Genomic DNA, 24,801 nt, shown 5'->3' with positions numbered 1-24,801 from the left:
TCTGTTCATTTTTTCTGTGTTTTCCATCTTATCGGCATACAGGTTCTTGAAGTAGGTATTGATGATCATCTGGATTTCTGCTGGGTCTGTTGTAATTTCACCCTTTTCATTCCTAATTGCATGGATTTGGGCCTTTTTTTCCCTTTTTCTGTTAAGGTTGGCTAACGGTTTGTCAATTTTGTTGATTCTTTCGAAGAACCAACTCTTGGCTTCATTGATTTTTTCAGTATTATTCTCTTGGTCTCCATTGCATTGATTTTTGCTCTGCTCTTTTTAATTTTCTCCCTTGTATGAGCTTTGGATTTGTCCTGCTCTTCTTTTTCTAAAGCTTGGGGTTCAGCATCAGGTTGTTTAATTGGCCTCACTCTGTTTTCCCAATATGAGTATTCACTGCTATGAATTTCTCTCAGAAGACTGCTTTCATTGTGCTCCATAGATTCTGATATGTTGTATTGTCATTGTCATTTAATTGTAGGAACTGTTTGATTTCTTCTTTAATTTCCTCTGTGAGCCATTGTTTATTCAGAAGTGTGTTGTTCAGTTTCCATGTGTTTATGAAATTTTTGTGGTTTCTTTTGCTCTTGTTCTCAATTTCATCGCACTATGGTCTGATAATATACAGGGGATAACTTCAATTTCTTTGCACTTACTGAAACATGTTATATGAGTGAGTATGTGGTCTATTTTGGAGAATGACCTGTGTGCAGCTAAAAAGAATGTGTATTCTGATTTTGTGGGTGGAACACTCTGTAAACATCTGTTAAGTTCATTTGTTCAAGAGTTTGATTGAGTTCTAGTATTTCATTACTTATTTTCTGTCTAGTTGATCCATCTATTTGTGGCAGTGGGGTATTGAGGTCCCCCACTACAATTGTATTAGTGCATATATGACTTTTCATGTCCATTAGCATTTGTTTTATATAGTTTGGTGCACAGCGTTTGGTGCATGTATATTTATGACTGCCATCTCTTTCTCTTGGATTGTTCCCTTTAATAGGATGTAGTGTCCTTCTTTGTATCTGTTAATCAGTGTTGGTTTGAAATCCATTTGATCTGCAAAGAGGATGGCTATTCCTGCTTTTTTTCAGGTTCCTGTCACATGGAGTATTGTTTTCCACCCTTTAACTTTCAGTCTATGAGTTTCTTTCTGAATTAAGTATGTTTCTTGTATGCAGCATATTGTTGGATCTTGATTCTTGACCCATTCTGCCAGTCTATTTCTTTTGATTGGTGAATTGAGACCATTAACATTGATGGTTACAATTGATATGTATTGACTTAGTCTTGTCGTGACTTTTTCTTTTTGTTGGATTCTTTCCTTTTGTGTTTAATTTATTGTCACTCCTGATGAATTCTTTCTGCTATGCTTCCTGGCTTTGTGATTCTCATTGTCTTCTCCTAGGATATTGTCTAAAGTTTTTTGGAGTGCTGGTTTAATATTCATAAAGTTCCTAAGGTGCTCTTTATCATGAAAGTGTCTTATTTCTCCATCGACTTTGAAAGATAGTTTTGCAGGGTACATCAATCTGGGTTGGAGGTTGTTTTCCTTAATGTCTTGAAATACATCACTCTAAGCTCTTCTTGCCTTGATGGTTTGTGTTGAGAAGTCTGCTGTGATTCTGATGGGCTTTCCTTTGTATGTGATTTGTTTATTTCTCTAAATGCTTTGTTCTCTTTTTGGCTCTGGAATCTTAGCTATAATATGCCTATGTGTAGATTCTTTTGATCAAGGCTAGCTGGAGTTCTCTATGCCTCACTTATCTGTATGTCAAGTTCTTTTTCCCTGCTTGGGAAGTTTTCCGCGATCACTGCTGTGAACAGTTTTTTTTATGTCATCTGCACTCTCTGCTGTTTCTTCATTGACTCCATCAGTCTTATGTTATTCTTCTTTGCATTGTCTAGCAGCTGCTGGATTGATTTCTCATGGTCCCTTCCTATTTTAAAGCAATTTTTCTTTTCTCATCACTAATTGCAATCTTATCTTCTCTATCTGAAATTCTGGCCTCACATTGGCTCATTCTGCTGTGTAAATTTTCAATGGAGTTTTTAATCTCAAGGATATCTGTTTGCATCTGTTTTATGGGATTCCACCATGTTCCTCAGCTCCTCTATTTTTTTTTAATCTTTGTCTGCTCTAGATTTATTAATCATGTCTTGCACTATGGGTACAATCTTTCCTGATATCTAAGAAATCATGTCTGGTTTCATTATTTCCAAATCCTCTTTCATTGCCAGTTCAGGGAGTCCAGATGGTTGAGCATCAGATTGTTCCATTTCGTTTCCCTTTGGGGTTGCTTTAGGTGATCTGGAAGTCTGGTTTTGAGACTTGTTTATGTGTCTTCTCATTTCAAGGGGGTGGGGAAGAGGATGTGTGCTGTTGGTGCCTGTGCAGCTAACCTCCTTGGGACTTGGGGTGGTAGTATGGTGGCCCAGAAGGTTCACCTCCTCTGCGCTTGGAGCAGCTCTGCAACTTGGCACTTGGGGTGGTGGTATGGTGGCCTGGAAGATTCCTCTTTAAAATTGTAAGGGACCATGAGAAATCAATTCAGGAGCTGCTAGATGATGGAAAGAAGAATAACATAAGACCAATCAGAATCAATGAAGAAATAGGAGAGAATGCAGATGACATAAAAAAACTCTTCACAGAAGTGATCACAGAAAACTTTCCAAGCAGAGGAAAAGAACTTGACATACAGATAAGTGAGGTATATAGGACTCCAACTAGCCTTAATCAAAAAAAAAAATCTACACATAAGCATATAATTGTTAAGATTCCAGAAACTCAACAGAAGAACAAAACTCTACAAGCAGTTAGAGAAAAGAAATAAATCACATACAAAGGAAAACCCATCAGAATCACAGCAGACTTCTCAGTGCAAACCCTCAAGGCAAGAAGAGCTTGGCGTGACATATTTCAAGCCCTTAAGGAAAACAACCTTCAACCCAGATTGATGTACCCTGCAAAACTATCTTTCAAAGTTGATGGAGAAATAAGATACTTTCATGATAAAGAGCACCTTAGGAACTTCATGAATACCAAACCAGCACTCCAAAACGTTTTACACAATATCCTAGAAAAAGACAATGAGAATCACAAAGCCAGGAAGCACAGCAGAAAGAATCCATCAGGAGTGACAAGAAATTATATGCAAAAGGGGAGAATCCACCAAAAAGAAAGAGTCATGACAAGGATAAGTCAATACATATCAATTGTAACCATCAATGTTAATGGTCTCAATTCACCAATCAAAAGAAATAGACTGGCAGAATGGGTCAAGAATCAAGATCCAACAATATGTTGCATACAAGAAACATACTTAATTCAGAAAGAAACTCATAGACTGAAAGTTAAAGGGTGGAAAACAATATTCCATGTGACAGTAACCCCAAAAGAAGCAGGAGTAACTATCCTCTGTGCAGATCAAGTGGATTTCAAGTCAAAATCTCAAACACTTCTGGTTGCACGAATTTCTGATAACGAATAGTCAACTTGTATGTACAAATCTATTGTGAACACATGTTTTCATTCCTCTTAAGTAAAAACTTAAGAACCGAACTGTTGGTTCTTAAGAGTAATACAAGGAATTTCTATATTGTTTTCCAAAGTGGTTTCATCACCTTGCATTCACATTAGCAGTATTCAAAAGGTCTAACTGGTTCACACCTAACCTGACATCTGTTCTTTTAAAACTTTTAACTTCATCTCCCTAATGAGTGTATACTACAATCTTGTTATTGTACTGATCAGTATTTTTCTGATTTTAGTGTTGCACACCTTTCCTTGTGCTGTACTGGTTATTTATCACCTTCTTGTGTCTACTTTTTAATTGCATTGTCTATGAATGAGCTATAAGAGTTCTTTATATATTCTGGTCATAGGTTATATGTATTATAAATATATTCTGTTTAAGGACTACTTTTCAGTTTCTTATAGATGTAATTTAAAATTCTAAATTTTGATGGAATTTCATTTATCAATTTTTTTCTTTTATACATCACGTTTTTTGTATCCTAGGAAATTCTTGCCTACCCTAAATTCATGAACATTTTCCCTCATAATTTCTTCTGAAAGTTTTACAGTTTTAGTCTTTCATATTTAGGTTCATAGATTCTTTCAAGTTATTTTTATGTATGGAAATAAAAGGTTGAAGTTAATTTTTTACATTCGGATACCAGGTGTTCTAGAACCATTTGCTGAAACACTATCTTTTCCTCTGCTGTTGAGTTGAGTTTAAGTTCTATAAAATGTTAATGTTCAATAATCTTTCAAAACTCAGTGGACCATATATATGTGGTTTTATTTCTAGATTCTCTGTTTTATTCTAATGATCTATATGTCTTTCCTTACACCAACACTGCCTTGATTACTGTAGCTTTAGGAGAAGTCTTAAAATTATGTACTAAACGTCTTCCAACACTGTTTTTTTTCTTTTTACTTTTCTAGGTCCTTTGTATGCCTACATAGCTTTTAAATTTCAATATCCAATTCTTCATTTGTAGCAAGTATACATACACTTGAATTTTTACATATATCTTGTGTTTTCTAATCCTGCTAAACTCAAATACAAGTTCTAGGGGCTCCTAGAGATTTCTTAGTATTTTCTCTGTAAATGATCATTTCATCTACATATAAAGATTTTGCTTCTACCTTGGATATCCTATGTTAATGTTTTCCTTTTATTGCCAGACTATTTTGGTTTGGGCCTATGTTTCAAAGTCTAATGGACAGATGAAGAGTAGGCATATCTGCCCTTGTTCCCCACCTTAGGGAGAAACTATTGTATCTTTTCCATTCATATAAGGCATTTTTTGCTGGAAGTATGGAATATGTGTCTTACCTGTTGAAAAGGTTCTGTTCTACTTCTAGTCTCCTGATAGCTTTTACCATGAACAGCTGTAGAATTTAGTCCAATACTTTTTCTGCAACTACTGACAGGATCATATGACTTTTTCCTTTCTTCTGTTAAAATGATGACTTTTGGGAGTGGATCTTCCAATGCTGAACCAACACTGCCATCCCTATAATAAAACCACTTTCTACATACTGCTGGATCTGACTTCTAATAGTTTGTTTTGTTAAACAAATTTCTATCTATGTTCATACTTTTTTCTTCTATTGTTTTTATCCACTTTTAGTATTAGCACAATGTTGATTTCCTAAAATGAGGGGAGAAGTGTTATTCTTTTTTCTGCTTTAAATGTTTGATATAATTTATCAGTTAAAATGTTTATGAGCCTGCTGTTGTCATATAAGTAGGTTTTCAAGCTAGGAATATACTTTCTTTAATAGGTGCTATTCAAATTTTATATTTCTTTCAGAGTTAATTTCACTAATTTTTCTTCCAAGTTTCTTCTTAGAAGTTGCCAAATTTATTTCAAAAAAAGATTTTTGTAATATGCTTTCTATATCTTTTTTAATTCTGTAAAATCCGTGATAATTTTGATATGGTAATTTAAAAATGTATAATTGATACGGTGTAATAGGAAGAAAAGTTCTAAAGGAGTAGGGGAAGTGGGAAGGGTGGGGGAAAGGAAAGAAGTGAAAAGAAAAAAACATGAGAAAAGGAAAAGAGTGGAAACAAAGTCTGTGCAAATAGAGAAGGGTGGAGGGGGTGAAGGGAGGGCAGGGGAATGGGAAAAAAATAAGAACCAAGATACATCACGTAAAGGTACAAGATCCCAATGATGAATGTAACTGTATTTTATACCTAAAATGTACCAAAAAACTGAATGGAAAAAAAAAGAAAGAAAGCATAGGTTACTTGTTAAGCACAAGCTGTCTTTCACGGGAGTGCATCATTCCTCCTTTTACAAGCTTAGCTCATATCAGCAACTTAGCCCTGCTGTTCTGTGCATCTACCTTTATGCTCCTTGCAAAGTTGTGTGATCAATAAATAGTGGCAAGTCCAAGCCTCAGGGTCTTAGCCTGACAAGAGCTCTGACCATCCTGGACCCCCATTAAAGTAGTCAAACTTTTGTCTTGTCTTATTCTTCTCCTTGCTGTACCTTCAGTCAGGCGGCCAGGGGGTCCCACAGCCCCCTATACACTTCCTATATAAAAATATTAATGCTGCATATATAATGGACTATTTATATTTTAAAATTTATTCTTTGTTCTTTTCTGGCTTTTTCAAATTTTCTGTAATAAATATATAGCCCTTCCTAATTGGAGTTAAAAATCTTGTTTTAAAATAAGTTTCTAGATTTTCCATTAATCACATTAACATCTTGCAGACTATAAAGTAGTTAATGATTTGTGAAACTTGACTACACTCTTATAAAATGGTCCAGATTGTTGTGCATCAATACTGATGCCTTCCCTTTGGGACTCACCTGGTAATGTGGGCCACTGTGTTTCACTCGTTGAGCCTGAGATAATCTCTGATGAATACTGCTGGAGTCCTCTGTGGCTGCTGCCTCCATGGGTCTCGTTGGCCTTACATGCACAGGTAGTTTAGAGCTACCGTACTGAATGGGGAGCCTGTGAGAAAGTAGAGAGTGAGAGGAGTTGTAGGTGTGACACTGAGGGAAGCCTTTTCCCAAACTGCCAAATCAGGTACTGAAGGCAATAGCCAACCCCTCAACAGCAATCAAATAGTCCAACTTCTTTCTCTATGCTTGTTTCCAGTCAGACTACTTAGTTGACAGACAATTATCCAATAATAGGAATGAAAATTCCATTTTCCCTTCTTCATGACAATCTAGACATGCCAATACAAAGAATTTCTGGGATGACTGCAGAAATATCTTCCAGGTCCGTGTGTTCAGGTCAGATACTAGAGGTTCTAAATAAAGGTGTGTGCTGAGCATATTATATCTGAAAAGAACATGGAACACACCAGTTTAAGGTCAGGCATATTCAATTTTATACAGTTGCATTTAGTTTTATTCCTTTGTTCAAAATCATTTTAAAGCATCTAGCCATCTTGAGCTATTGCAAATAAAAAAGTGATAATGAAAAAGCAGAGAACTTCCTGTTCACAGACAGTCCATATCTGAGAGACAGATGAATATACAATTCCTTCTGACATACTGTGATACTTTCTACAGGACACAATGAGAGCCCTAGGAAAGAAATGATTATTTGGTGGTACACTGAACTATGTTATTAAGACACAAGCATTTGGGCAGAAAAAAAGAGTAACCTATAACTTCTTTGTAACACATCTTCTGAGTGATACACTCTGTTCCTATCCCATCTGAGATAATTCTACTACCTTGAGTTTGTTTCATTTCATCTTAGTCCATTTGGGCTGCTGTTCCAAAAGGTCATAGCCTAGGTGGTTTAAATAACAGACATTTATTTTCTCACAGTCCTAGAGGATGGAAGCCTCAAGTCAGGGTGCCAGAATGGTCACACACACCATGTTCTGTACTCATGTAAACATGCACAAATATCTAAACACATACTGAATTTGTTTTTGAAACAAACAAAAAAGCATCATGCTCTACACATTGTTCTGTTGCTTACTTTTTTTTCTCATTGTGTTTGATGGTAAATGCCCTTTAATATAAGAGATAGGAACTAAAACTTGTTCCCTTAAGAACATTCCTGAGATTCTGTTGTATTCTGTATCATATGTGTTTCATCATTTTTCTGCCAAGGGACCTGAAGTTGTTTCTGTTTTATTTCCCTGACCATCGATGTTACAATAAGCATTTTCATTTATTGCCTAGTGCTGCTTCCATTCCTACAGGGCAGCTTTCCAAGAATGGATCACTGGCCAAATTTTGTGTTTATTTTACAAGCTTAGTAAATCCTACTCTTCTAAAGCTAAACCTCACACACTGTATCTCTCCTCACTTAATTATAGCAACCATTCTCTCCTCTCACGAAATCATCAATGTTTTCTCCCTACTCATTTCTTTCAATATGTACACATACTATTATTTTCTCCATTACAAAACATGCTCAAGGGCCAGGGATTTAGCTCAGTGGTTCAGTCACCTGCCTCACGAGCTCAAGGACCTGAGTTCAATCCCTGGTACCAAAAAACCAAAAAAAAAACAAAAAAAACCCCCACACTCAACTCTAGTCACTTTACTACCTACACTATCTTTATGCTTCATCAACAGTCTGACATTCTAGGATTTTCTTATTTGGTTGCTTTCATTTCTCAGCTCCCATTCTTTCTTCAATCACGAATCTGGAGTTTGATTTTTTTTTCTGCTGCCACTGTCCTACAAGGTTCTTTTTCAAAGTCCTCGATGATCTTACTCAAGGCAATTCTTGCTTGGACTGGCAGTGCCATTTGACACAGTAGACTGTCACACCCTCTTCCTACAACACTTTCTTCACTCATCTTCCAGGACTCCTCACCTTCTGGAGTTTCTTCCCACCTCACTCTCCAATCTGTGTCAGTCTCCCTAGGTGGGTTTTCCTCCTTTCCTTTGTAAAGAAGGATGCTACAGGGCTCAGTTTGTAATTACCTTGTCTTCTCTGTGGTGAACAATCTCTCACAGATATATTGGCATATCTATGGCTCTAAATAATAGATACACCAAAGCCCCTGCATTTGTGTCTCTGGTGCATGCAATTTTCCCCAAATTCTGGACAGGAATAGCCAACAACCTACTTAACATCTCCACGTGGATTTCTAAGAACCTCCTCAATCTTCAAGTGTCCCGACCCAAACTCCTGATTTGCCCTCAGAAAACTTCTCCACCAACTGTCTCTGATTCTAGGTGATAGTACTTTATCCTCCTATTTTAGGGCCACTATGACCATAGTGTTTAGTACAAATACAAGAAGAGGCACATAGATCTGAGAATAGAAATTCTATTCATTGATCCAGGCATATGAGAGAAGCTAATATGTGGCAGAGTTGAAATTTTAATTCAGCAGGAAAAATATTTCTTAATGGACTGCCTGTCTAATTAAAAAAAGTCAAGGTAAACTACATTCTAATTAAATTAAAATTTAAAATTAAATCTAAATAGAAACATTAGGAGAAAGTTCAGGAAATTGTTTATATGACCTTGTTTCTAACTCTTCACCCCTTAATCTATTCTCAACAGAGCAGTCAGACTGACAATTTTATTTTATTTTTTGTAAGTGCTGGGAACAAGAAGCCAGGGCCTTTCACAGATTAGGCAAGTACTCTACTACTGAGACTGAGAGTTTTAAAGCTTAAGTTAGATCCTCTACTCAAACCCTGCCAGTTTTTCTCAAAGCAAAAGCCCCAGTCCTTCCATTGGCCTATGTACCAGAACCTCTATCTGGCCCTGTTTCCTCCTCTCCTCTGTTCTCTTATTACTCTCTTTCTGCAATGCACTCAGTCACCCTGGCCTCCTCACTTCCTTTGGACCTGCCAAATGCATTCCATTTTGCACGAGCTCACTCTCAACTGAAAACACACTTTTCCCAGACATCTGTATGATGTCCCCCCTTCTTTCAGGGCACTACTCCCTGAGGCTCTCTATGATCACCTTCTTTAAATTTGTCACCAACTCTCAAGTTTTGCTTTCTCTTGGTTCTCCTTTTTCCTTTCACTTTAGCACTTAACAGTTTCAAATGTACTATGTACTTCACTTAGGAACTTATTTTTCTTTGTCTGGCTTCTCCATTAGGAACAAAGTGCCATTCTTTAATAAATGACACTAGAAAAATTGACTTTCTACATGCCAAAGACTAAAAGTAGATCCATGTTTCTCATAATGCACTAAACTAAAATCAAAATGGATCAAAGATCTAAATATTAAAACAGAAACAGTAAATCTGTTGGAAGAGAGAATAGGTAGAACACCTGAGGACATAGGAGTAGGCAAAGACTTCATGAAAAAAACCCAGACAACACAGGAAATACTACAAAGAATCAACAACTGCCACTTCATCTTATTAAAAAGCTTTTGGGCTGGGGATTTAGCTCAGTGGCACCATGCCTGCCTCACAAGCACAAGGTTGTGAATTCGATCCCTGGTACCAAAAAAAAAAAACCAAAAAACAAAGCTTTTGCACAGCAAAAGAAATCACCAACAGAGTGAAAAGACAACCTACAGCATGGGAAAAAATTTTAGCCAGTGGTTCCTCAGACAAAGGACTAATAGCTGCAACATATAAAGAATTGAAAAAGATCATCCCACCCAAATTTAAAGACTCAATCCAAAAATGGGCATCTGAGATAAATACACACTTCTCAGATGAAGAAGTAGAAACAGTAAATAAATACATTAAAAAATGTTCAACAACAACAACAACAAAAAATATTCAACATCACTGCTCATTTGAGAGATGAATTAAAAGAACTCAGATTCCATCTCACTCCAGAAAAAATGGCTATTATCAAGAAATCAACCAACAACAAATGTTGGAGGGGCTGTGGGGAAAAAGGAACACCCACTGTTGGTGGGAGTGTAGACTGGCACAACTGCTGTGGAAATCAGTGTGGAGATTCCTCAAAATCGAGAACTAGAGGTCCCATTATTCCGCTTCTGGATAGCTTCCCAAATGAATTAAAAGCATCATACCACAGCAATATATGTGCACCCATGTTTATAATGGCACATTTTGTAATAGCTAAAGCTTGGAAACAGCCCAAATGATCATCAACTGATGAATGGATAAAAAAGATGAAGTTTTAAAAATATAATGCGATATTATTCAGCCTTAAAGAAGGATAAACTTGAGACATTTCTAAGTAAATGGATGTACCTTGAGAATGTACATTTAAGTGAAATAAATGGAACAGACATGTGTAAGTATCACACTGTCTTTCTGGTGTGAGAAATTCAAAGTGAAAATAAGGACCAAAAAGAAAAATACTGTGAAATAGGAAGAAATTGTTCAAAATTATACAAAATGTGAGATACTTTGTCAATATTTGAAATGTTTTATGCAAAAAAAGATATACCATTATTAGGAAATGAGCTGAGGGATAGATTAGCAAATGATATATTCTTTTAAGATCACGATACACAGTGTATTTACCCTGGTTGTTCTCTAATAATATTTGTTATGAAAAATATTTTTTCATAGAATGGTTTTTATATCTTCTTTATTAATATCTCCTTGGGCCAGGGATTTAGCTCAGTGGTTTCACTGTCTGCTGCACAAGCTCAAGGACCCGAGTTCAATCCCCGGTACCAAGAAACAAAAAAACCCAAAATATCTCCTTGTAATACATTCAATAAAAAATTTTAAAAGGTAAAAATAATGTATTAAGAAAAAAGAAGAAAGTGCCATGAAAGCAGAGATCTTTGTCTCTGTCCACTTATGTATTCCAAATGCTCAGAGCAGTGTTAGATATTAGTGAATATTTAAATAGTATAAAAACTTTTAATTAATCATATTTTATGGAATAAATAAATGAAATGCTTTTCAGATATTTTCTCAAAGGTCTACAACCACGTGTACTTCTACCAAATTTCAGGAGTATCTGTTTTCTTCCATCCTTACCAGCCAAGGATCCTCTGTTGCGTCCTTCCTTTGCCCTTCTAGTAAGCACTTTTCTAACTACTAGTAGGGCTGCCATCTTCTTGTGAGCTTAACAGCCATTTAGAATTCTTCTTCCAGAATAACCTACTTACATATTTGGTATATTTTTCTCCTCTTCTTCATTTTCTTCTTGAGTTTTTGTTATCAATTCTCAGGGAGCTTTTGAATAACCTAATTTGTCTTATTGCTGATAATGTCTTTCTGAGTCTAAGGCTCATCTTTGGATTATGCTTGTGATACTGTTTATCATAGAAAAATATTTAAGTTTGCATGCTGTTACACACATCTGCTTGCCTATTCCTTCATGATTTCTTTTCTTTTTTTTCTTTTTTTGTCTCGTGTAGGAAAGTCTTTTCCCACTGCAGGTTTCCTAAATTAGGAAACCTATTTCTAGTATTTTAAAAAATTGTTTTCATATTTAAATTTCATACAATTTGGAATTTATTTTAGCATAAAGGGCAAAATGAGGGCCAGTTTTTTCCTTCAGATGGATTTTGAATTACCTCATGAATTTCAGAATAAGGAGTTCTTTTCTACTGAATTGAAACAGCACCTTTATCACATGTTGGACCAATTATTAAATTATACATTATCATTATAAGATCTATATATCCATTCCCTTTTCTACTACACTGTTTGATCATAGTGTTTCTATAGTAGGTTTGTATATGTGCTAAAGAATATAGCCATCAACTTATAAGTTTGACTATTTTTGTACATTTATTCTTCCAACATATCTTTGAAATTCTTTTATCTTATTTAAAAAGCATTGTGTTTTTACTTGCTGTGTTTTTTATATATAGCCAATTCTTATTATTCATGGTAGTTATGTTCTATAACCTTGAACACTGACTTTGCGAATACTGAACCATTGTTCTTGGAAGGAATATAGGGTTAAGTTTTTGTGGCTTCTGTTCACAAATTTTCATCAGTCAATCAATACATAACCTTGTTTTAAGTCTTTGTTTACAGGCAGTTTTATTTAACATATGTTGTGGATTCATTGACATTGAACTCAGCAGTAAACAGCATGGTAGCACATGCTTGAATAAAGCTCATCTAACACACATTTTCTCATTAACATACATCATAGCTTTCTTATTCTTAGGAACACACCTGTGAAACTACCCACAAAAACCACATAAATGTGAAAAACATGGCCCCAGTTGGACTGTGTGAAGGATCCTTGCTTACACATGAGAGCTACAGCAGGAAATTGGACCTCAGCTGGGGATGTACGTATCAGCTAACGCCAACATCTTGCCTTCTACATGTCTGTAAACACTGCAACAGCACCACAAATAGGGATTTGGGGCTACAAATAAATTTTCCAAGCAGGAAAATTTATAAATACTGAGTCTCTGAGTAATACTGATAGACTATTTGAATTTTTGGAGCATGAACAGTCTTATGCTAGTGTTTTCTTTGTTAGGTATTTGGTATCTTTCTCTCTTTGTTCAGGTCTTATTTTCTGTACTCAGTGAATATAATTTTCTTTACATGAATCTTATTTTTGTTAAACTTTTTTTCTAGTTTTTCTTAAAGTAAATTTTATAATCATTGCACATGGGATTTTTATAAAATGTGTAGCTGGTTATTGCTAGCATAGTGAAGAACTATGAATTTGTACATTTTTTTTATAGCCTGTCTTCACTCAGAGCCTATTAATTCTTGTTTTTGCTAGAGTTACTTGGGGTTTCTTAGGGATTCACAATCATATTAGCTGCAAATGAAAGCAATGTGGTCTTTTCTTTTTCAGTATTTCAATTTTCTTTTTTTATTGTATTTACAAGAACTTCCTGGAATACTTAATAGCAGTGGTGATATTTGATACCTAGCTTTCAATTATGTTTTTATAAATAAAATTATTTTCTTTTCAGTGTGAATAATTATATATAAAGTAAGTAAATTCACATCAAAAGGGAGGAAGCTTTTTACCATGCATTTTCTTTGCTGAATCACTGAATAAATTCATTATTATCACTTGGCAATAACCATTAACCTCTTAGAAGATGGTCAGCGCTAATGTACCAACTTAGCAGATATCAAGAATGTGTTTTTGTGTATTGCCACATTGTAAAATAGTAACATTTCACTTTCATTTCACCTAGGTCTAGTAAGAATTTATGAACTCATCAATACCCAGGCTAAATGGAAAATTATTATTATTATTATTATTATTTGTATTAAATTCTTTTATTGGTACATTGTAGGTATACAACACAATTACATTTCTCACTGGGAATTGTACCTTTACATGATGCATCTTGGTTCTTATTTTTTCCCCATTCCTAGCCCTCCCTTCACGCCCTCCACCCTTCCCTATTTACAAAGACTTTATTTCCATTTTTTCCATTTCTCATCATTTTTCCTTTCCCTTCTTTCCTTTCCCCTGCCCCTCCCACTACCCCTACCCCTTTGGACCTTTTCTTCCTATTTTGCATTATCGATTATTCATTCTAATCATTGGTACATTTTAGGTATACAATATAATGACATTCATCATTGGAAATCTGCACCTTTACATAGTCTCTCTTGGTTCTTATTTTTCACCCTTGCCCAGCCCTCCCTTCAACCCCTCCATTTCTCCCTATTTACAAAGATTTTGTTCCTATTTTTCCATTTTCTCATATTAATCCCATTTCCTTCTATCCTTTCCCCTAGCCCTCCCACTTCCTTCCCCTTTGCCCCTTTTCTTCCTATTTCACATTACCTATTATACATTTAGTCCTTATTTACACTTTCAGTTTCTCACACCCGAGAAACTATTTGGTATTTACACATGTGTGTCCTATTTATTTCACTTAAGAGTATGGCCTCAATGTGCATCCACTTAGCTATAAATGTCTCTAATTTCTCATTTTTTATAGCTGAGTAGTACTCCATTTGATTAAAAAACCACATTTTCTTGATCCAGTCTCCAGTTGATGGGCATTTGGGCTGTTTCCAAGTTTTAGCTATTACAAACTGTGCTGCTATGAACATGGGCGCACATATATCACTGTGGTATGATTCTTTTAATTCTTTGGGGAAGATCCCCATAAGTGGAATAGCAGGTAAACTGAAAATTATTAATAATATTATTTTGAGGAAACAACCCTATTATACTTGGGGCACACAGAACGGAAGTGAAGTTTTAAGAATCATTATTTTTTCATCGTCCTTGTCATGCCCTTTCTTTATCTTATTTCCACAAATGCTACTCTGAGATTGTGAAGGACAGGGAATCCTCATTATTAGGTAAAGAAAGCGAGTCTTGGGAAATTAAAGGCCTCTGCCAAGGTCACACATGCAGCTTACCGACAGTGAGACTCTGGGTCTTTATTCCAGCCTGGTCAAACTTCACCACCTTGTCTTCACACTGTGTTCCCGCACTCCTTCTGAATTTCTTTCATAGTTCATTCTAAAAGAGTTCATGAGCAACCTTATGTATCCATTTATTATTCGTTCATCTATCAGTCAGTCCATCAATTCATTCAACCAACACATATTGAGCATTTATCATATCTAGATATTGTTGTAGACTTTAGCAATACAGCAGGAGACAATAGAAGATTCCTCTCCTCATAGAGCTTACATTTTCATGAAGTGGGGGTCACAACTATAAATAAGTAAATTAAACAAATCAAATATATGGAAATGCCTGACAGTGGAGAAGTGCTTTGAAGAAAAATAAAGTCAGGGAGGATGACTGGGAGTGTTAGAGTGGGGACGGAGGATGAAGTGGTCAAGGTCATCAGGCAAAGGATTTAAGGATGAGATGACATTTGAGCAGAGACTTCTGGGGGTGAAGCTACACAGAGAGGTGGTCTGCAAGGACTGGTCCCCCTCGGTGGCAGCACATCTGGCATGTTTGTAGAACAGCTAGGAAAGTCATGGGGCTGAAGTAGAATAAGTCAGAGGAGAGGCACATAAGGCCTCAGAGCAGGTAGGCAGCAGGGTTTTAAAGCTACTGGGAGGACTGTGGCTTTCTGTGAAGCCATTAGAAGGTCTGTGTAGAGGAAGGACACAAATTGACCCAGACTGGAGAAGATCATCGTCTGAGCACTAGAAGCAGACTGTGGAGTGGCCAGTGAGTTACCTTAATAAAACAATAAAAATATGCAGAAAGGTGCATGTATAGGGATGCTGACTGTAGAACTATGAGGGAGGCAAAAATGGAAATAACCAAAATATTCAATGATAAGTGAGTCCTCCTTATAAGGATGAAAATAAGGCTAATAAAAATAATATTTTAGAAACTAACAACATGGGCTCTGCTCCCCAGTTAATATAGGTGAAGCAAAGAATGAAAAAAATGCGTCCATATCATAATCTCTGCTTTGGTAACACTAAAATGTGAATGGCACTGCTCTGTTAACAGTGGAACACTCTTTCTTTTCCTTTTTTTTTTTTTTTTTTTTAAGAAATTGAAGTATCAACTCTGAATTAGGCTTCCAAAGGCAAACCATCAAAAAGTAGGAATATAGAGAGAAGTTATGTAATGGCCTCAGAATCTTCTGTGTCTCTGATACCTCTCCTTGCATCGTCACTAAAAGGCATGGCTACCTCTCACTTATACTTACCACTTGCCTTTTTTAGGGTTTTCAGTAGTACAAAGCCTGCTGGCACGCCCTCTGCTGCCTGCTCCAGGCAATATCCTGTTCCCTGGGCTGCCACACTGTGAGTTTCACTCACTTGGTCTGTTTGTGGTAAGCTGGGTCCTCCAGTGTCATCTGGTTCGGCAGCCACAGCCTTCTCAGATCTCCTTTTCCCTGACAGCACCCCAGGAGAGGTTGTTTCCGAGCATCCTGAGGAGAAGTTTTGTATTCTCCTTTGCTGACATCTGCTGAAAGGCCAATGTTAAAAATGTCATCAGATCTGTCTAAACAGTCTTCTTTCCATGCTTTGGTGGACAGGACATGATGATAGGTTTTGGAATCATTTCTTTTACTTTTATATCCTTTGGAAAATAATCTCATTTCCTTACTCTGGGAATTTCTTCCCTTTCTCTCTGTAAATATCCACATAGCCTGGGTCTCCCAATTAAATGTCCCAATTTCCTCAATAACTTCACTTCTTCAGAGGAACCCAGTAATTTGAGATTCTAAAGCTAAAGGAGGCAATGTGAGCACAGTAGTCTATAGTTGCTAACATGTGGAGTCGGGAGTTCCTTTGAGAATTGACAGTAACTTGAGGATTTATCTCCAGAAAAATACTCGTAGATCTAATCTTGTATATAATTTCAGTGAATGTGTGTACCACGTGATGTCCACCTCTCCACTCCACCTTAAGAACTTCTGCTAGAAGGATAATTAGGGGACGAGAAGGGAACTAGGAGGCAGAGTGAATAGTAGAAGAATAGTAGCAACACAGGACGTATGCATGTCTGAAAATATCACTGCGAATTTTATTAACTTTGACAATTAATATGCATTAATAATTATAATAAAAATAAAATTTTAGAAAGAAAAGATCGGATTACTAAAAAGAAACAGAAAAGAAACACGATTTGATCAGCAAGTTTTCAGCACTTGAAATTTGTAGTGTAATAAATGTGACCACATGGTGCCGCTGTAACATCATCAAGCGCCTGGTTTCAGAACAGGAAACTAGATGATAGGCCAATGAAATTGAAGGACTTGGTTTGCAAGATCACTGTAAATTATTTGGCAAGATCAGACACTTAACTTTTGTGGACCATTCATGTTAAATAGAAAGAGGGAAAGCTATCATCGACAAAGACTACCAATTGACATCCTTCACTACTGTGGTATTTGAAGCGGGTATCATCTGCACGGAGAAACTGATACTCAGGAAATTAGTGATGAAATACAATATTCTTACTTTAAAAATTAGAAGACTTTTTGCTTAAAATGTGCTGTTTTACTTTTCTTTGTTCTTGGAAAAAACTAAATTCACTTAGTGAACACTAATAATTTTCTTTAAAATATTGAAAGGTAGCAGTAAAGCCTCAGTTACTCTCAGTCAAAATGGAGATAGTAATCTTTCTTTTCTCTAAAGAAAAAATACTATGGCTCAAGAAAAGATATGTTACAAAGAAAACTTCCAGAAATATGCTATTAACTAGAGGCTTTGTTGCATCATTTTTACCAAACCAGAGTACTTTTTCATCTATGCAAATTTCCAATGCCTCCTCCAACTTTCACAGATATTTTCTAGTGCACAGCATGGGATCAATGGTCAATTGGACTCTGTTCAGCTTTTCTTTTCCCCCAAAACTTTTTATTAAAATCTGCAATATAAAGAAAGCATATTTATACTGAAAGATATTTAAGGTTAAGGTTCCTTAGTGTTAAATATGACAGACAGGGAATCTGTGGGTTTACTGAAAGGAAGATTTTTTTTTTTTTTTTGTACCAAGGATTGAACTCAGGACCTTGCACTTGTGAGGCAGATGGCAGAACCACTGAGCTAAATCCCCAGCCCACTGAAAGGAAGGTTTTTAAAAAAATGTTTGTTGCTTATGAAGACTTGATGAATGAATACTTTAGCAGATTGTATTAGATGTTCCCTGAACACAGTGTTCAATTACAGGATGTGACTTAGGGTGGGACTTGCTGTTGAGACCAGATAAGAAACACACCTGGCAGATGCCAAAGTTGAGACACTTCAGACAGTGGTATCTGCCAATTAAAATAGAAAGACAGCTTACATCATTACCTCTAGGAGAGCAAAGAAATAATACTTAGGTGGAGGGTGAGCCCCTCAAAACTTACAGATGTATAAGCTGTTCAGTGAGTGTAAGGTTTCTTTCAAAGTTGAGAAGGGTATGAAATAACATTGATGTGTTTATTTAATCAAAGAAATATTTTTTGGTAGTATTTCTTATGGCTTATATGTAGATGTACCCACAAAGCCACATGTGTGCAAAGATGAAGTTTTGGGGAGGTGGCTGGATCATATATGTGTGATACTGGATTAAGGGTGTGTGATAACTGAATTAGTCTATGGATTGGTTTAGCATAGTTTTGGGTGTAGAAAATGAGAAGGCCCACCCTGGGTGTGGGTGCTAAAAACAATAGGCTTGTAGCCTGGGTGGAATATAAAGGGAAAGGAAAGCTTGCTGCTGATTACCCTGCCATGGACTGTTTCTCCTCTGCCATGTCCATCTGCCACGCCACCCTGTCTCAGAGCCAGCTGACTATGGACTGAAACCTCTATAAACTATGAACTGAAATAAACATTTCCTCCTTTAACATGTGAATGTCAGGTATTTTGTCCCAGAAATAAGAGAGCAACTAAGACAGTATCTTTATAAGGCATTATGTTAACATAGTTTTATCCAGCAGGGCATGACATATAGGTCCGATTCCCCTTCCCCTATCTCCCACTACCCTAATATCACATGCCTTCTATATGCAGGGTCCTGTGTGCTACAACCTGTAGGAGAAACCCTTAAATCTCCATAGATTAGGAGGGGCTATTTCTGAGTTTTGTACATTTTGTACTTTCTTTAGAAGATCAAGACTTTGTCCTCTTCCTGCTATCTTCAGACCTGTGAATCCTTCCACTCTAAAATGATGTTATTAATCTCCCTAAAGCCAAAGCTATTGCTTGAGCTTTCCTAGAGCCAAGAACAAGTTTATGGTTAGGATTGTAAAAAATCCAAACAATTTTTAATAAACTTAGAAGGTTAGAGCTAGAAGAAGCCCCACACATCATTTAATCAACCCCTCCTTGTTTTACTTTGCTCTGAATGCCTAGGAAAAAAGAGACCTCACATGGAAGCATTTTGAGGAGGAAGCTTAATATTCTTTTTATCAGACAAGGAAATGTAAGTATGGCATTTTTCCTCTGCTTTGCTCAGAGGCCTGAGTAAATCACTTAAACTTAAACTTTAAGACACTCAATTTGTGCCATCTACAAAATAGGACTATCTGATTTATGTTATGCATAATGATTTTGAAACAATATTTCAATGTAAAAGTAATGTTTTATATAACTGCAAAGATAATTCTATCCCTGACCTAGTAGAACATGTAGCAATTATATAAAACACAACTTTTACATTGCTTATTGCCTAAATGATAATAGCATGCATACAACAAGGTAAGTAATATTCTGGTCCTCTACTGTCAGATATAAGAAGAGCTTATTTTTTCTTGTAGTATGGAGATTTCTGTGGTCTTGCTGGCTTGGTTTCCAACAGTCCTTTCTGTTGATATGTTTTATTGGTTGATATTCAGTTAGTTGCAGAGATTTTTAGGAGAGAAATTTTACTGTGCACTCTAAATTCCCTGCAGACCCAATTTATTTTCTCAGCAAAATTAAAACTTAATTTCTATGTTTTTAGTGGGCCTGGTGGACCTATTTTATATCTATGGGGAATATTTAAAAGGTCTAATTATTTAAGGTCAGGAATTATGAGAAAGGAAGAGCCAAGCCCTAGGGCCTTTGTCCTCTCCTTTCCGGGTACCCCAGTTGTGACTTGCTCTTCACCACCTGAGTGTAACAGAGCTTCTGTGAGCTTCCACTCCATACCTGTGCCTGCTCACCATGAATCATGGGGATGCCCATGCTTGGCCCAAACCTGCTAGTTTTCCTTCTCTTTTCCCCAAATCTGTAATAAAAACCATAATAATTTTGCTTCCTCATTGCTTTATTTACAGCAGACCTATATCACATTTTCTCTAAGATGGAATTTTGACTGTCACCCCCAAGGCTGTGGAAAGGCCTGAGTCTTTAACTCCTAAACTTAGCTTTTAAATCTGATCCTTGTCTCTAGGCAGAGAGAAAATCTGGCTTGAGTTGCTCTTACAAAAGCAGACCATTCCTTTGGGTTCCGTACCTTGCTGTCAATCATCTACCTAGGAAGGGAGCAGGGTATCAAGATTGCAAAACAGGGACTCTGTTCAGACTGCCAGCCTCTGCCACTTGTGAACTGTGTGAACATAAGCAAGTTATTAAACCACTCATCAGGTTAATAACAGCACCTTTGTAAGCATAGCATATTTTAAATAAAATGATCTATGCAAACTCAGCCTTGCATTTGCTTAACACTTAACAAATATAAACTACCATTGTTGTTGTTATGGATGACTCCAAAGTATTTAAAAGGTTTTGTTGTTTGTTTGTTGCTGTTAAACAAAAGACAATTTTTTTCTCTTAGAGTAATAAAAATATTGATCATAGTATGAGTCAGTGGAAAATTTATGGAAGATAAATTTATTTTCAACCAGGCTGCCTCAATCAGGGAATTATTGTGCTGAAAAAGTCAACTGAGTTTTCAGAAAGATTGGAGGGAAGTGCTGCCTCAACTCTAGACCCACTTGGAGAGTGACACGCATGAAGTGGAGATGACTGTGCCTCAGTCCCATGATCAGAAAGGTCCTGCCAATGCTGCAGCGCACGGGTGAGTGACCGTTTCTGTGGCTGACAGTCGGTAGCAGTTTGGGAGCCACAGGAGGATGACAGGCTCGGATTGCACCCAAGACAGGAATTTCTCCTCCTTGATTCCTGGGCTCAACACCTGAAAATCAATGGCATGCTAAAACGTATTTTTAGGCACGACTTTGTACTTTTGCCTTCTTTGGGGGCACTATTTCTATGTGTTCTGCCAAAGAAGTTTATGATGTGAAAAGCTGGAGGCAAATCTACCTCCTAAGTAAGCTTATCTGGGCTGCTGTGCGGAGTCTGATTTGAATCTGTCAGCAAACTCCTGGGGTCAGCGACATCTCCATGGCACTCACCCCTTGGAAACAGCTGTGGACAGCACTGTCCACGGGCTCAGCATGCAACAATCACCCACGACAGCTGGGATCTGCAAAAGGGAGCCTCACATCAGCAGCCAGAAAGTCCAGATATACGTGGCCACCTGAATTGGCATGCTTGAGTGACAGTACTCATAGCCATAGGGTCCCAGTATTGGGTTTCCAAGTCCAGATGGGGGTTAGGGTTAGCAAGCAAGAACCCTAACCCTAACCCTAACCCTAACCCTAACCCCAGTCCAAGCAAGAAGAAATTTGCAGGGCTTTTGTGCAGTGTTTGGGTTGGAGCAATGAATGAACAAGAGGAAGAGGAGAAAGGAAAATGAGAGAAGAAAGCCTGGCAACTGGGGCAGTAAAAGGTGGTTGGCTCACTTCTTGTGATCTCAGTTAAACTATTTTAGTTTCTCTTTGCCCTGTTCACCCATGAAATGCAAGTCACAATAACACTGCTTTAAAGTTTGTAGTGTTTTTTTTTTTTTTGGTACCAGAGATTGAACTCGGGTCCTTGCACTTGCTCAGCAGGTGGTGAAATCACTGAGCTAAATCCCAGGCCTAAGTTTGTAGTGGTTTTAAGGAAAAACTTTGCCAATGTTTTCACATCATCTCATTTTAACAAATATTATCTTTTGAGGTGTTAATCTTTATCCTTGTTAAAACCAAGGGGGTGACAAGAAACAAAATCACTATGTCAAAGTGATAGCTGCAACCCTATGTTCACTGTTGCACTATTCACAATAGCCAAACTCTGGAAACAACTTAGGTCAAGAGTGGAGAAAATATAGTATCTATAAACCGGAGTACTATACAGGCTTTAAAAAGAAGAAAATCCCCTCACTGTTACAACATAGATAAACCTGAAAAACAATAGCTAAGTGAAACAAGCCCGATACAGGAAGATAAACACTACATGATATTCCTTAGATGGGGAATCTAAAAAGCTGGACTCACAGAAACAGAGAGTAAAATGGGGGGTATTGAGGAGTTAGAGGTTGGTAGAGGAGAGAGGATATGATATATTAGTCAAAGAGCACAGAATTTCAGTTATACAGTGAATAAGTTCTGGGGATCTGTGATTGTGGTCATTCACTGATTGTGTCAACAGTAGGCAATGCCCAACTAAATTGGATCAGCATAGTTCTGGGTGTGGCTGAAAGTATTTTCTGAAGACAGAAGACCCATCCTGGGTGTGAATGACAGCAACGGATAGGCTTGTAGCTTGAATGTGATAAAAGGGAAATGAAGAAGGAAGTCTTGCTTCTGTTTCTTTGGAGGAGCTCCAGTCTTCGCCTTCACCTTGGATGAAGTCTCCTGGCTTCCAGTGCAGGCCCTTCGGAACTTCAGATATGGACTGGCATGGGACACTACAGAGAGCTCCAGGGCTTCAACCTTTGACCGGTCCTTCAGATCTCCAGAGCAAGACAGCCCTTCTGCACTCTTCTACACCTGACTCTGTGGGTGGCCACTGTAAGCCAGTCTTGTAAGTTCTTCTGTATTTATATATCTTGCATTAAATCTGCATCTCTAGTAAGTACTGACTGATAGATAAAGTGATGTTTAATTGTGTCAACCTGATTGGAATGAGAAACACCAAGGAAATTAGTAAAAGACACTTCTGAGTTTGTCTGAGAGGTGTTTCTGGAGATGCCTGGAGTGTGGAAGAGCAAGCTGAGGGAGGAGATCCCCTGAATGTGGGTGGCACTGTCGACTAGGCTGGGGGCCCAGATGGAATGAAAACAAAGGAGGAACCTTGAAAGCACAGGTGCTCTTGGCTCTTCCCCCTTTCTATGCCTCCTGTGCACTGAGCTGAACACCTTCCTCTGCCACACCTGCCGACCATAGTGTGTCTACCTTGGCCCAGGCTGACCTAGCTGACGCTTCTGAAACCGTGATCTAGAATAAATCTCTCCTTCTTTTAAGTGTTTTTGTCACACATTTTGTCACAGTCCTGAGAAGCTAACACAGGATCTAATGTAGAGCACAGTGATTATTGTTCCTAATACTCTATTGTTTATTTGACATTTGATATGAGAGCAGATTTCAGGTGTCCTCACCACCCCTCCCCTCATCACACAAACAGCAACTGTGGGAGTGACGGATGTGGTTTAGTAATTTGACTCTGGTGACCATTACACAGTGCATAGTTATGTATTTTTTTGCCTTCTGCTGATAGGGATTTGCCATGTTGTCCAGTCTGGCCTCGAACTCCTGAGCTCAGGTCATTCTCCTGCCTCAGCTTCCTGAGTAGCTGGGATGACCACCATATTTGCTCACATCTTGACTATGTATAGTTTTCATTTTGTTAATTCAACATTTTTTAAAAATAAAAAAAAGAATGATTAAGGTTTGACACTTCCCTCAAGGTCGAAAAAGCAAATTAACTGCAGAACTGGGGGTTCACTCCAGAAATCCTTACTCTTGGTTAAGAGATTTTTACCAAACTTTGTATCACCTGACTTTATAGATACTCTAATGCCTCATTCAGTTGCGTCCATCTTTCAACACAGTCACCAGAAGAAATTTAACTAAGGGAGTAAGAACCTTTTGTGCCTGCCAAGATGTCCAGGGTGGCTTGGTTGTGACATAATCTAAATGCACAGGTATGTGTATTGTCACCTCCATTTGTTTCCATGTGGTCAGGGGTCCTAACTCACATCTGACATCTTCTACAGCACAGACTGTCAGCAGGCATTGTCTACAAGTCCAGGACTAACCTCAAAGACCTCCCTGCCGAGTTCATCAACTTCAATAAACACTCCTCTAATCAGGAAAGTGGTACTTAGAAGCTCTTTGCTGACAATTAGCCAGGCAGAAGTCAACAAACATGTACGTAAGAGTGACAAGATGGTTTGTACTTTAAATTGATAATAATCCTGCCATCAGTCAAAATGTAAGTAACTACCCCTATGTTATTGGGCCATTGTCTGAAAAAAGAACTCATTTCTCATCTTTTGGCTTCCTAGTGTGGACGAACAAACTGGACCACTTATTCAGACTGTGTTGCTGGTACAACATTAATGCTTCTCTGTTGTCCTTGAGCTCTGGAAAAGGAGTTTCACTTCATTTGTAAAATAAGGGAGGTGGATAATATGAGATCAGCTTGCCAGCTCTGTGGTTCTAGCACTAGTGAAAAGAAAATTCATTCCTGTAGTGGGTTTTAATGTACATTTTTGCTCTTAAATATGTGCACAAAGATTTCACAGATTAATTGCCCATTTGACCAATTTCATGTAGGTGTTATATGGAAGAATTAAATGTGAGTAGATGGCATGCTGACACAGACAGAATGGCACTTGAATGGATAATTAGAATTCTTAGGGTAGAGTTTGAATCACATAGTATAGTCTGGAATTTCCTACTGGAACTCATCTCTGTGTCCATAGTGGAAGTTAATGGGGTGACAATTTGTTATGCAAATTTCCATCTTCCTAATAGTTTTCTCAGGAGCATACTAATAGGTGTAGGGTGGTGTGGACTGCTGCAGGAGCTGTCACTGCAGTAGCTTAATGACCTTAGTTGAGTTTGGAACAAAGGCAGACTTTGTGGGCCTACAAGACTGGTGCTAGTCTGCAGCTACTTGTAGTAGTCAGGGGAGCAGCGTAAGGAATTCTACAGAAAAAAGAAAATGTCCCTCAACCCATCTCCTTTCACCCCGTCCTC

General features: G+C 37.5%; 1 protein-coding gene across 1 annotated transcript in view; it reads right to left on the bottom strand.

Annotated features, from left to right (window-relative positions):
* The window catches only part of Dytn (dystrotelin), a 58,282-nt gene that overhangs the window by 20,928 nt on the left and 12,553 nt on the right, over positions 1–24,801 (bottom strand). Inside the window, 6 exon segments of the mRNA XM_021263434.2 lie at positions 16,112–16,178; positions 16,181–16,262; positions 17,955–18,060; positions 20,744–20,786; positions 20,789–20,906; positions 21,127–21,162. Coding sequence (XP_021119093.2) covers positions 16,112–16,178; positions 16,181–16,262; positions 17,955–18,060; positions 20,744–20,786; positions 20,789–20,906; positions 21,127–21,162 — 452 coding nt within the window.

Source organism: Heterocephalus glaber, unplaced genomic scaffold, assembly GCF_053883595.1.
Source record: "Heterocephalus glaber isolate CG9 unplaced genomic scaffold, H.glaber_assembly_v1.0 deba00000621, whole genome shotgun sequence".
Taxonomy (NCBI): domain Eukaryota; kingdom Metazoa; phylum Chordata; class Mammalia; order Rodentia; family Bathyergidae; genus Heterocephalus; species Heterocephalus glaber.
This window is presented reverse-complemented; position numbering and strand designations above follow the sequence as displayed.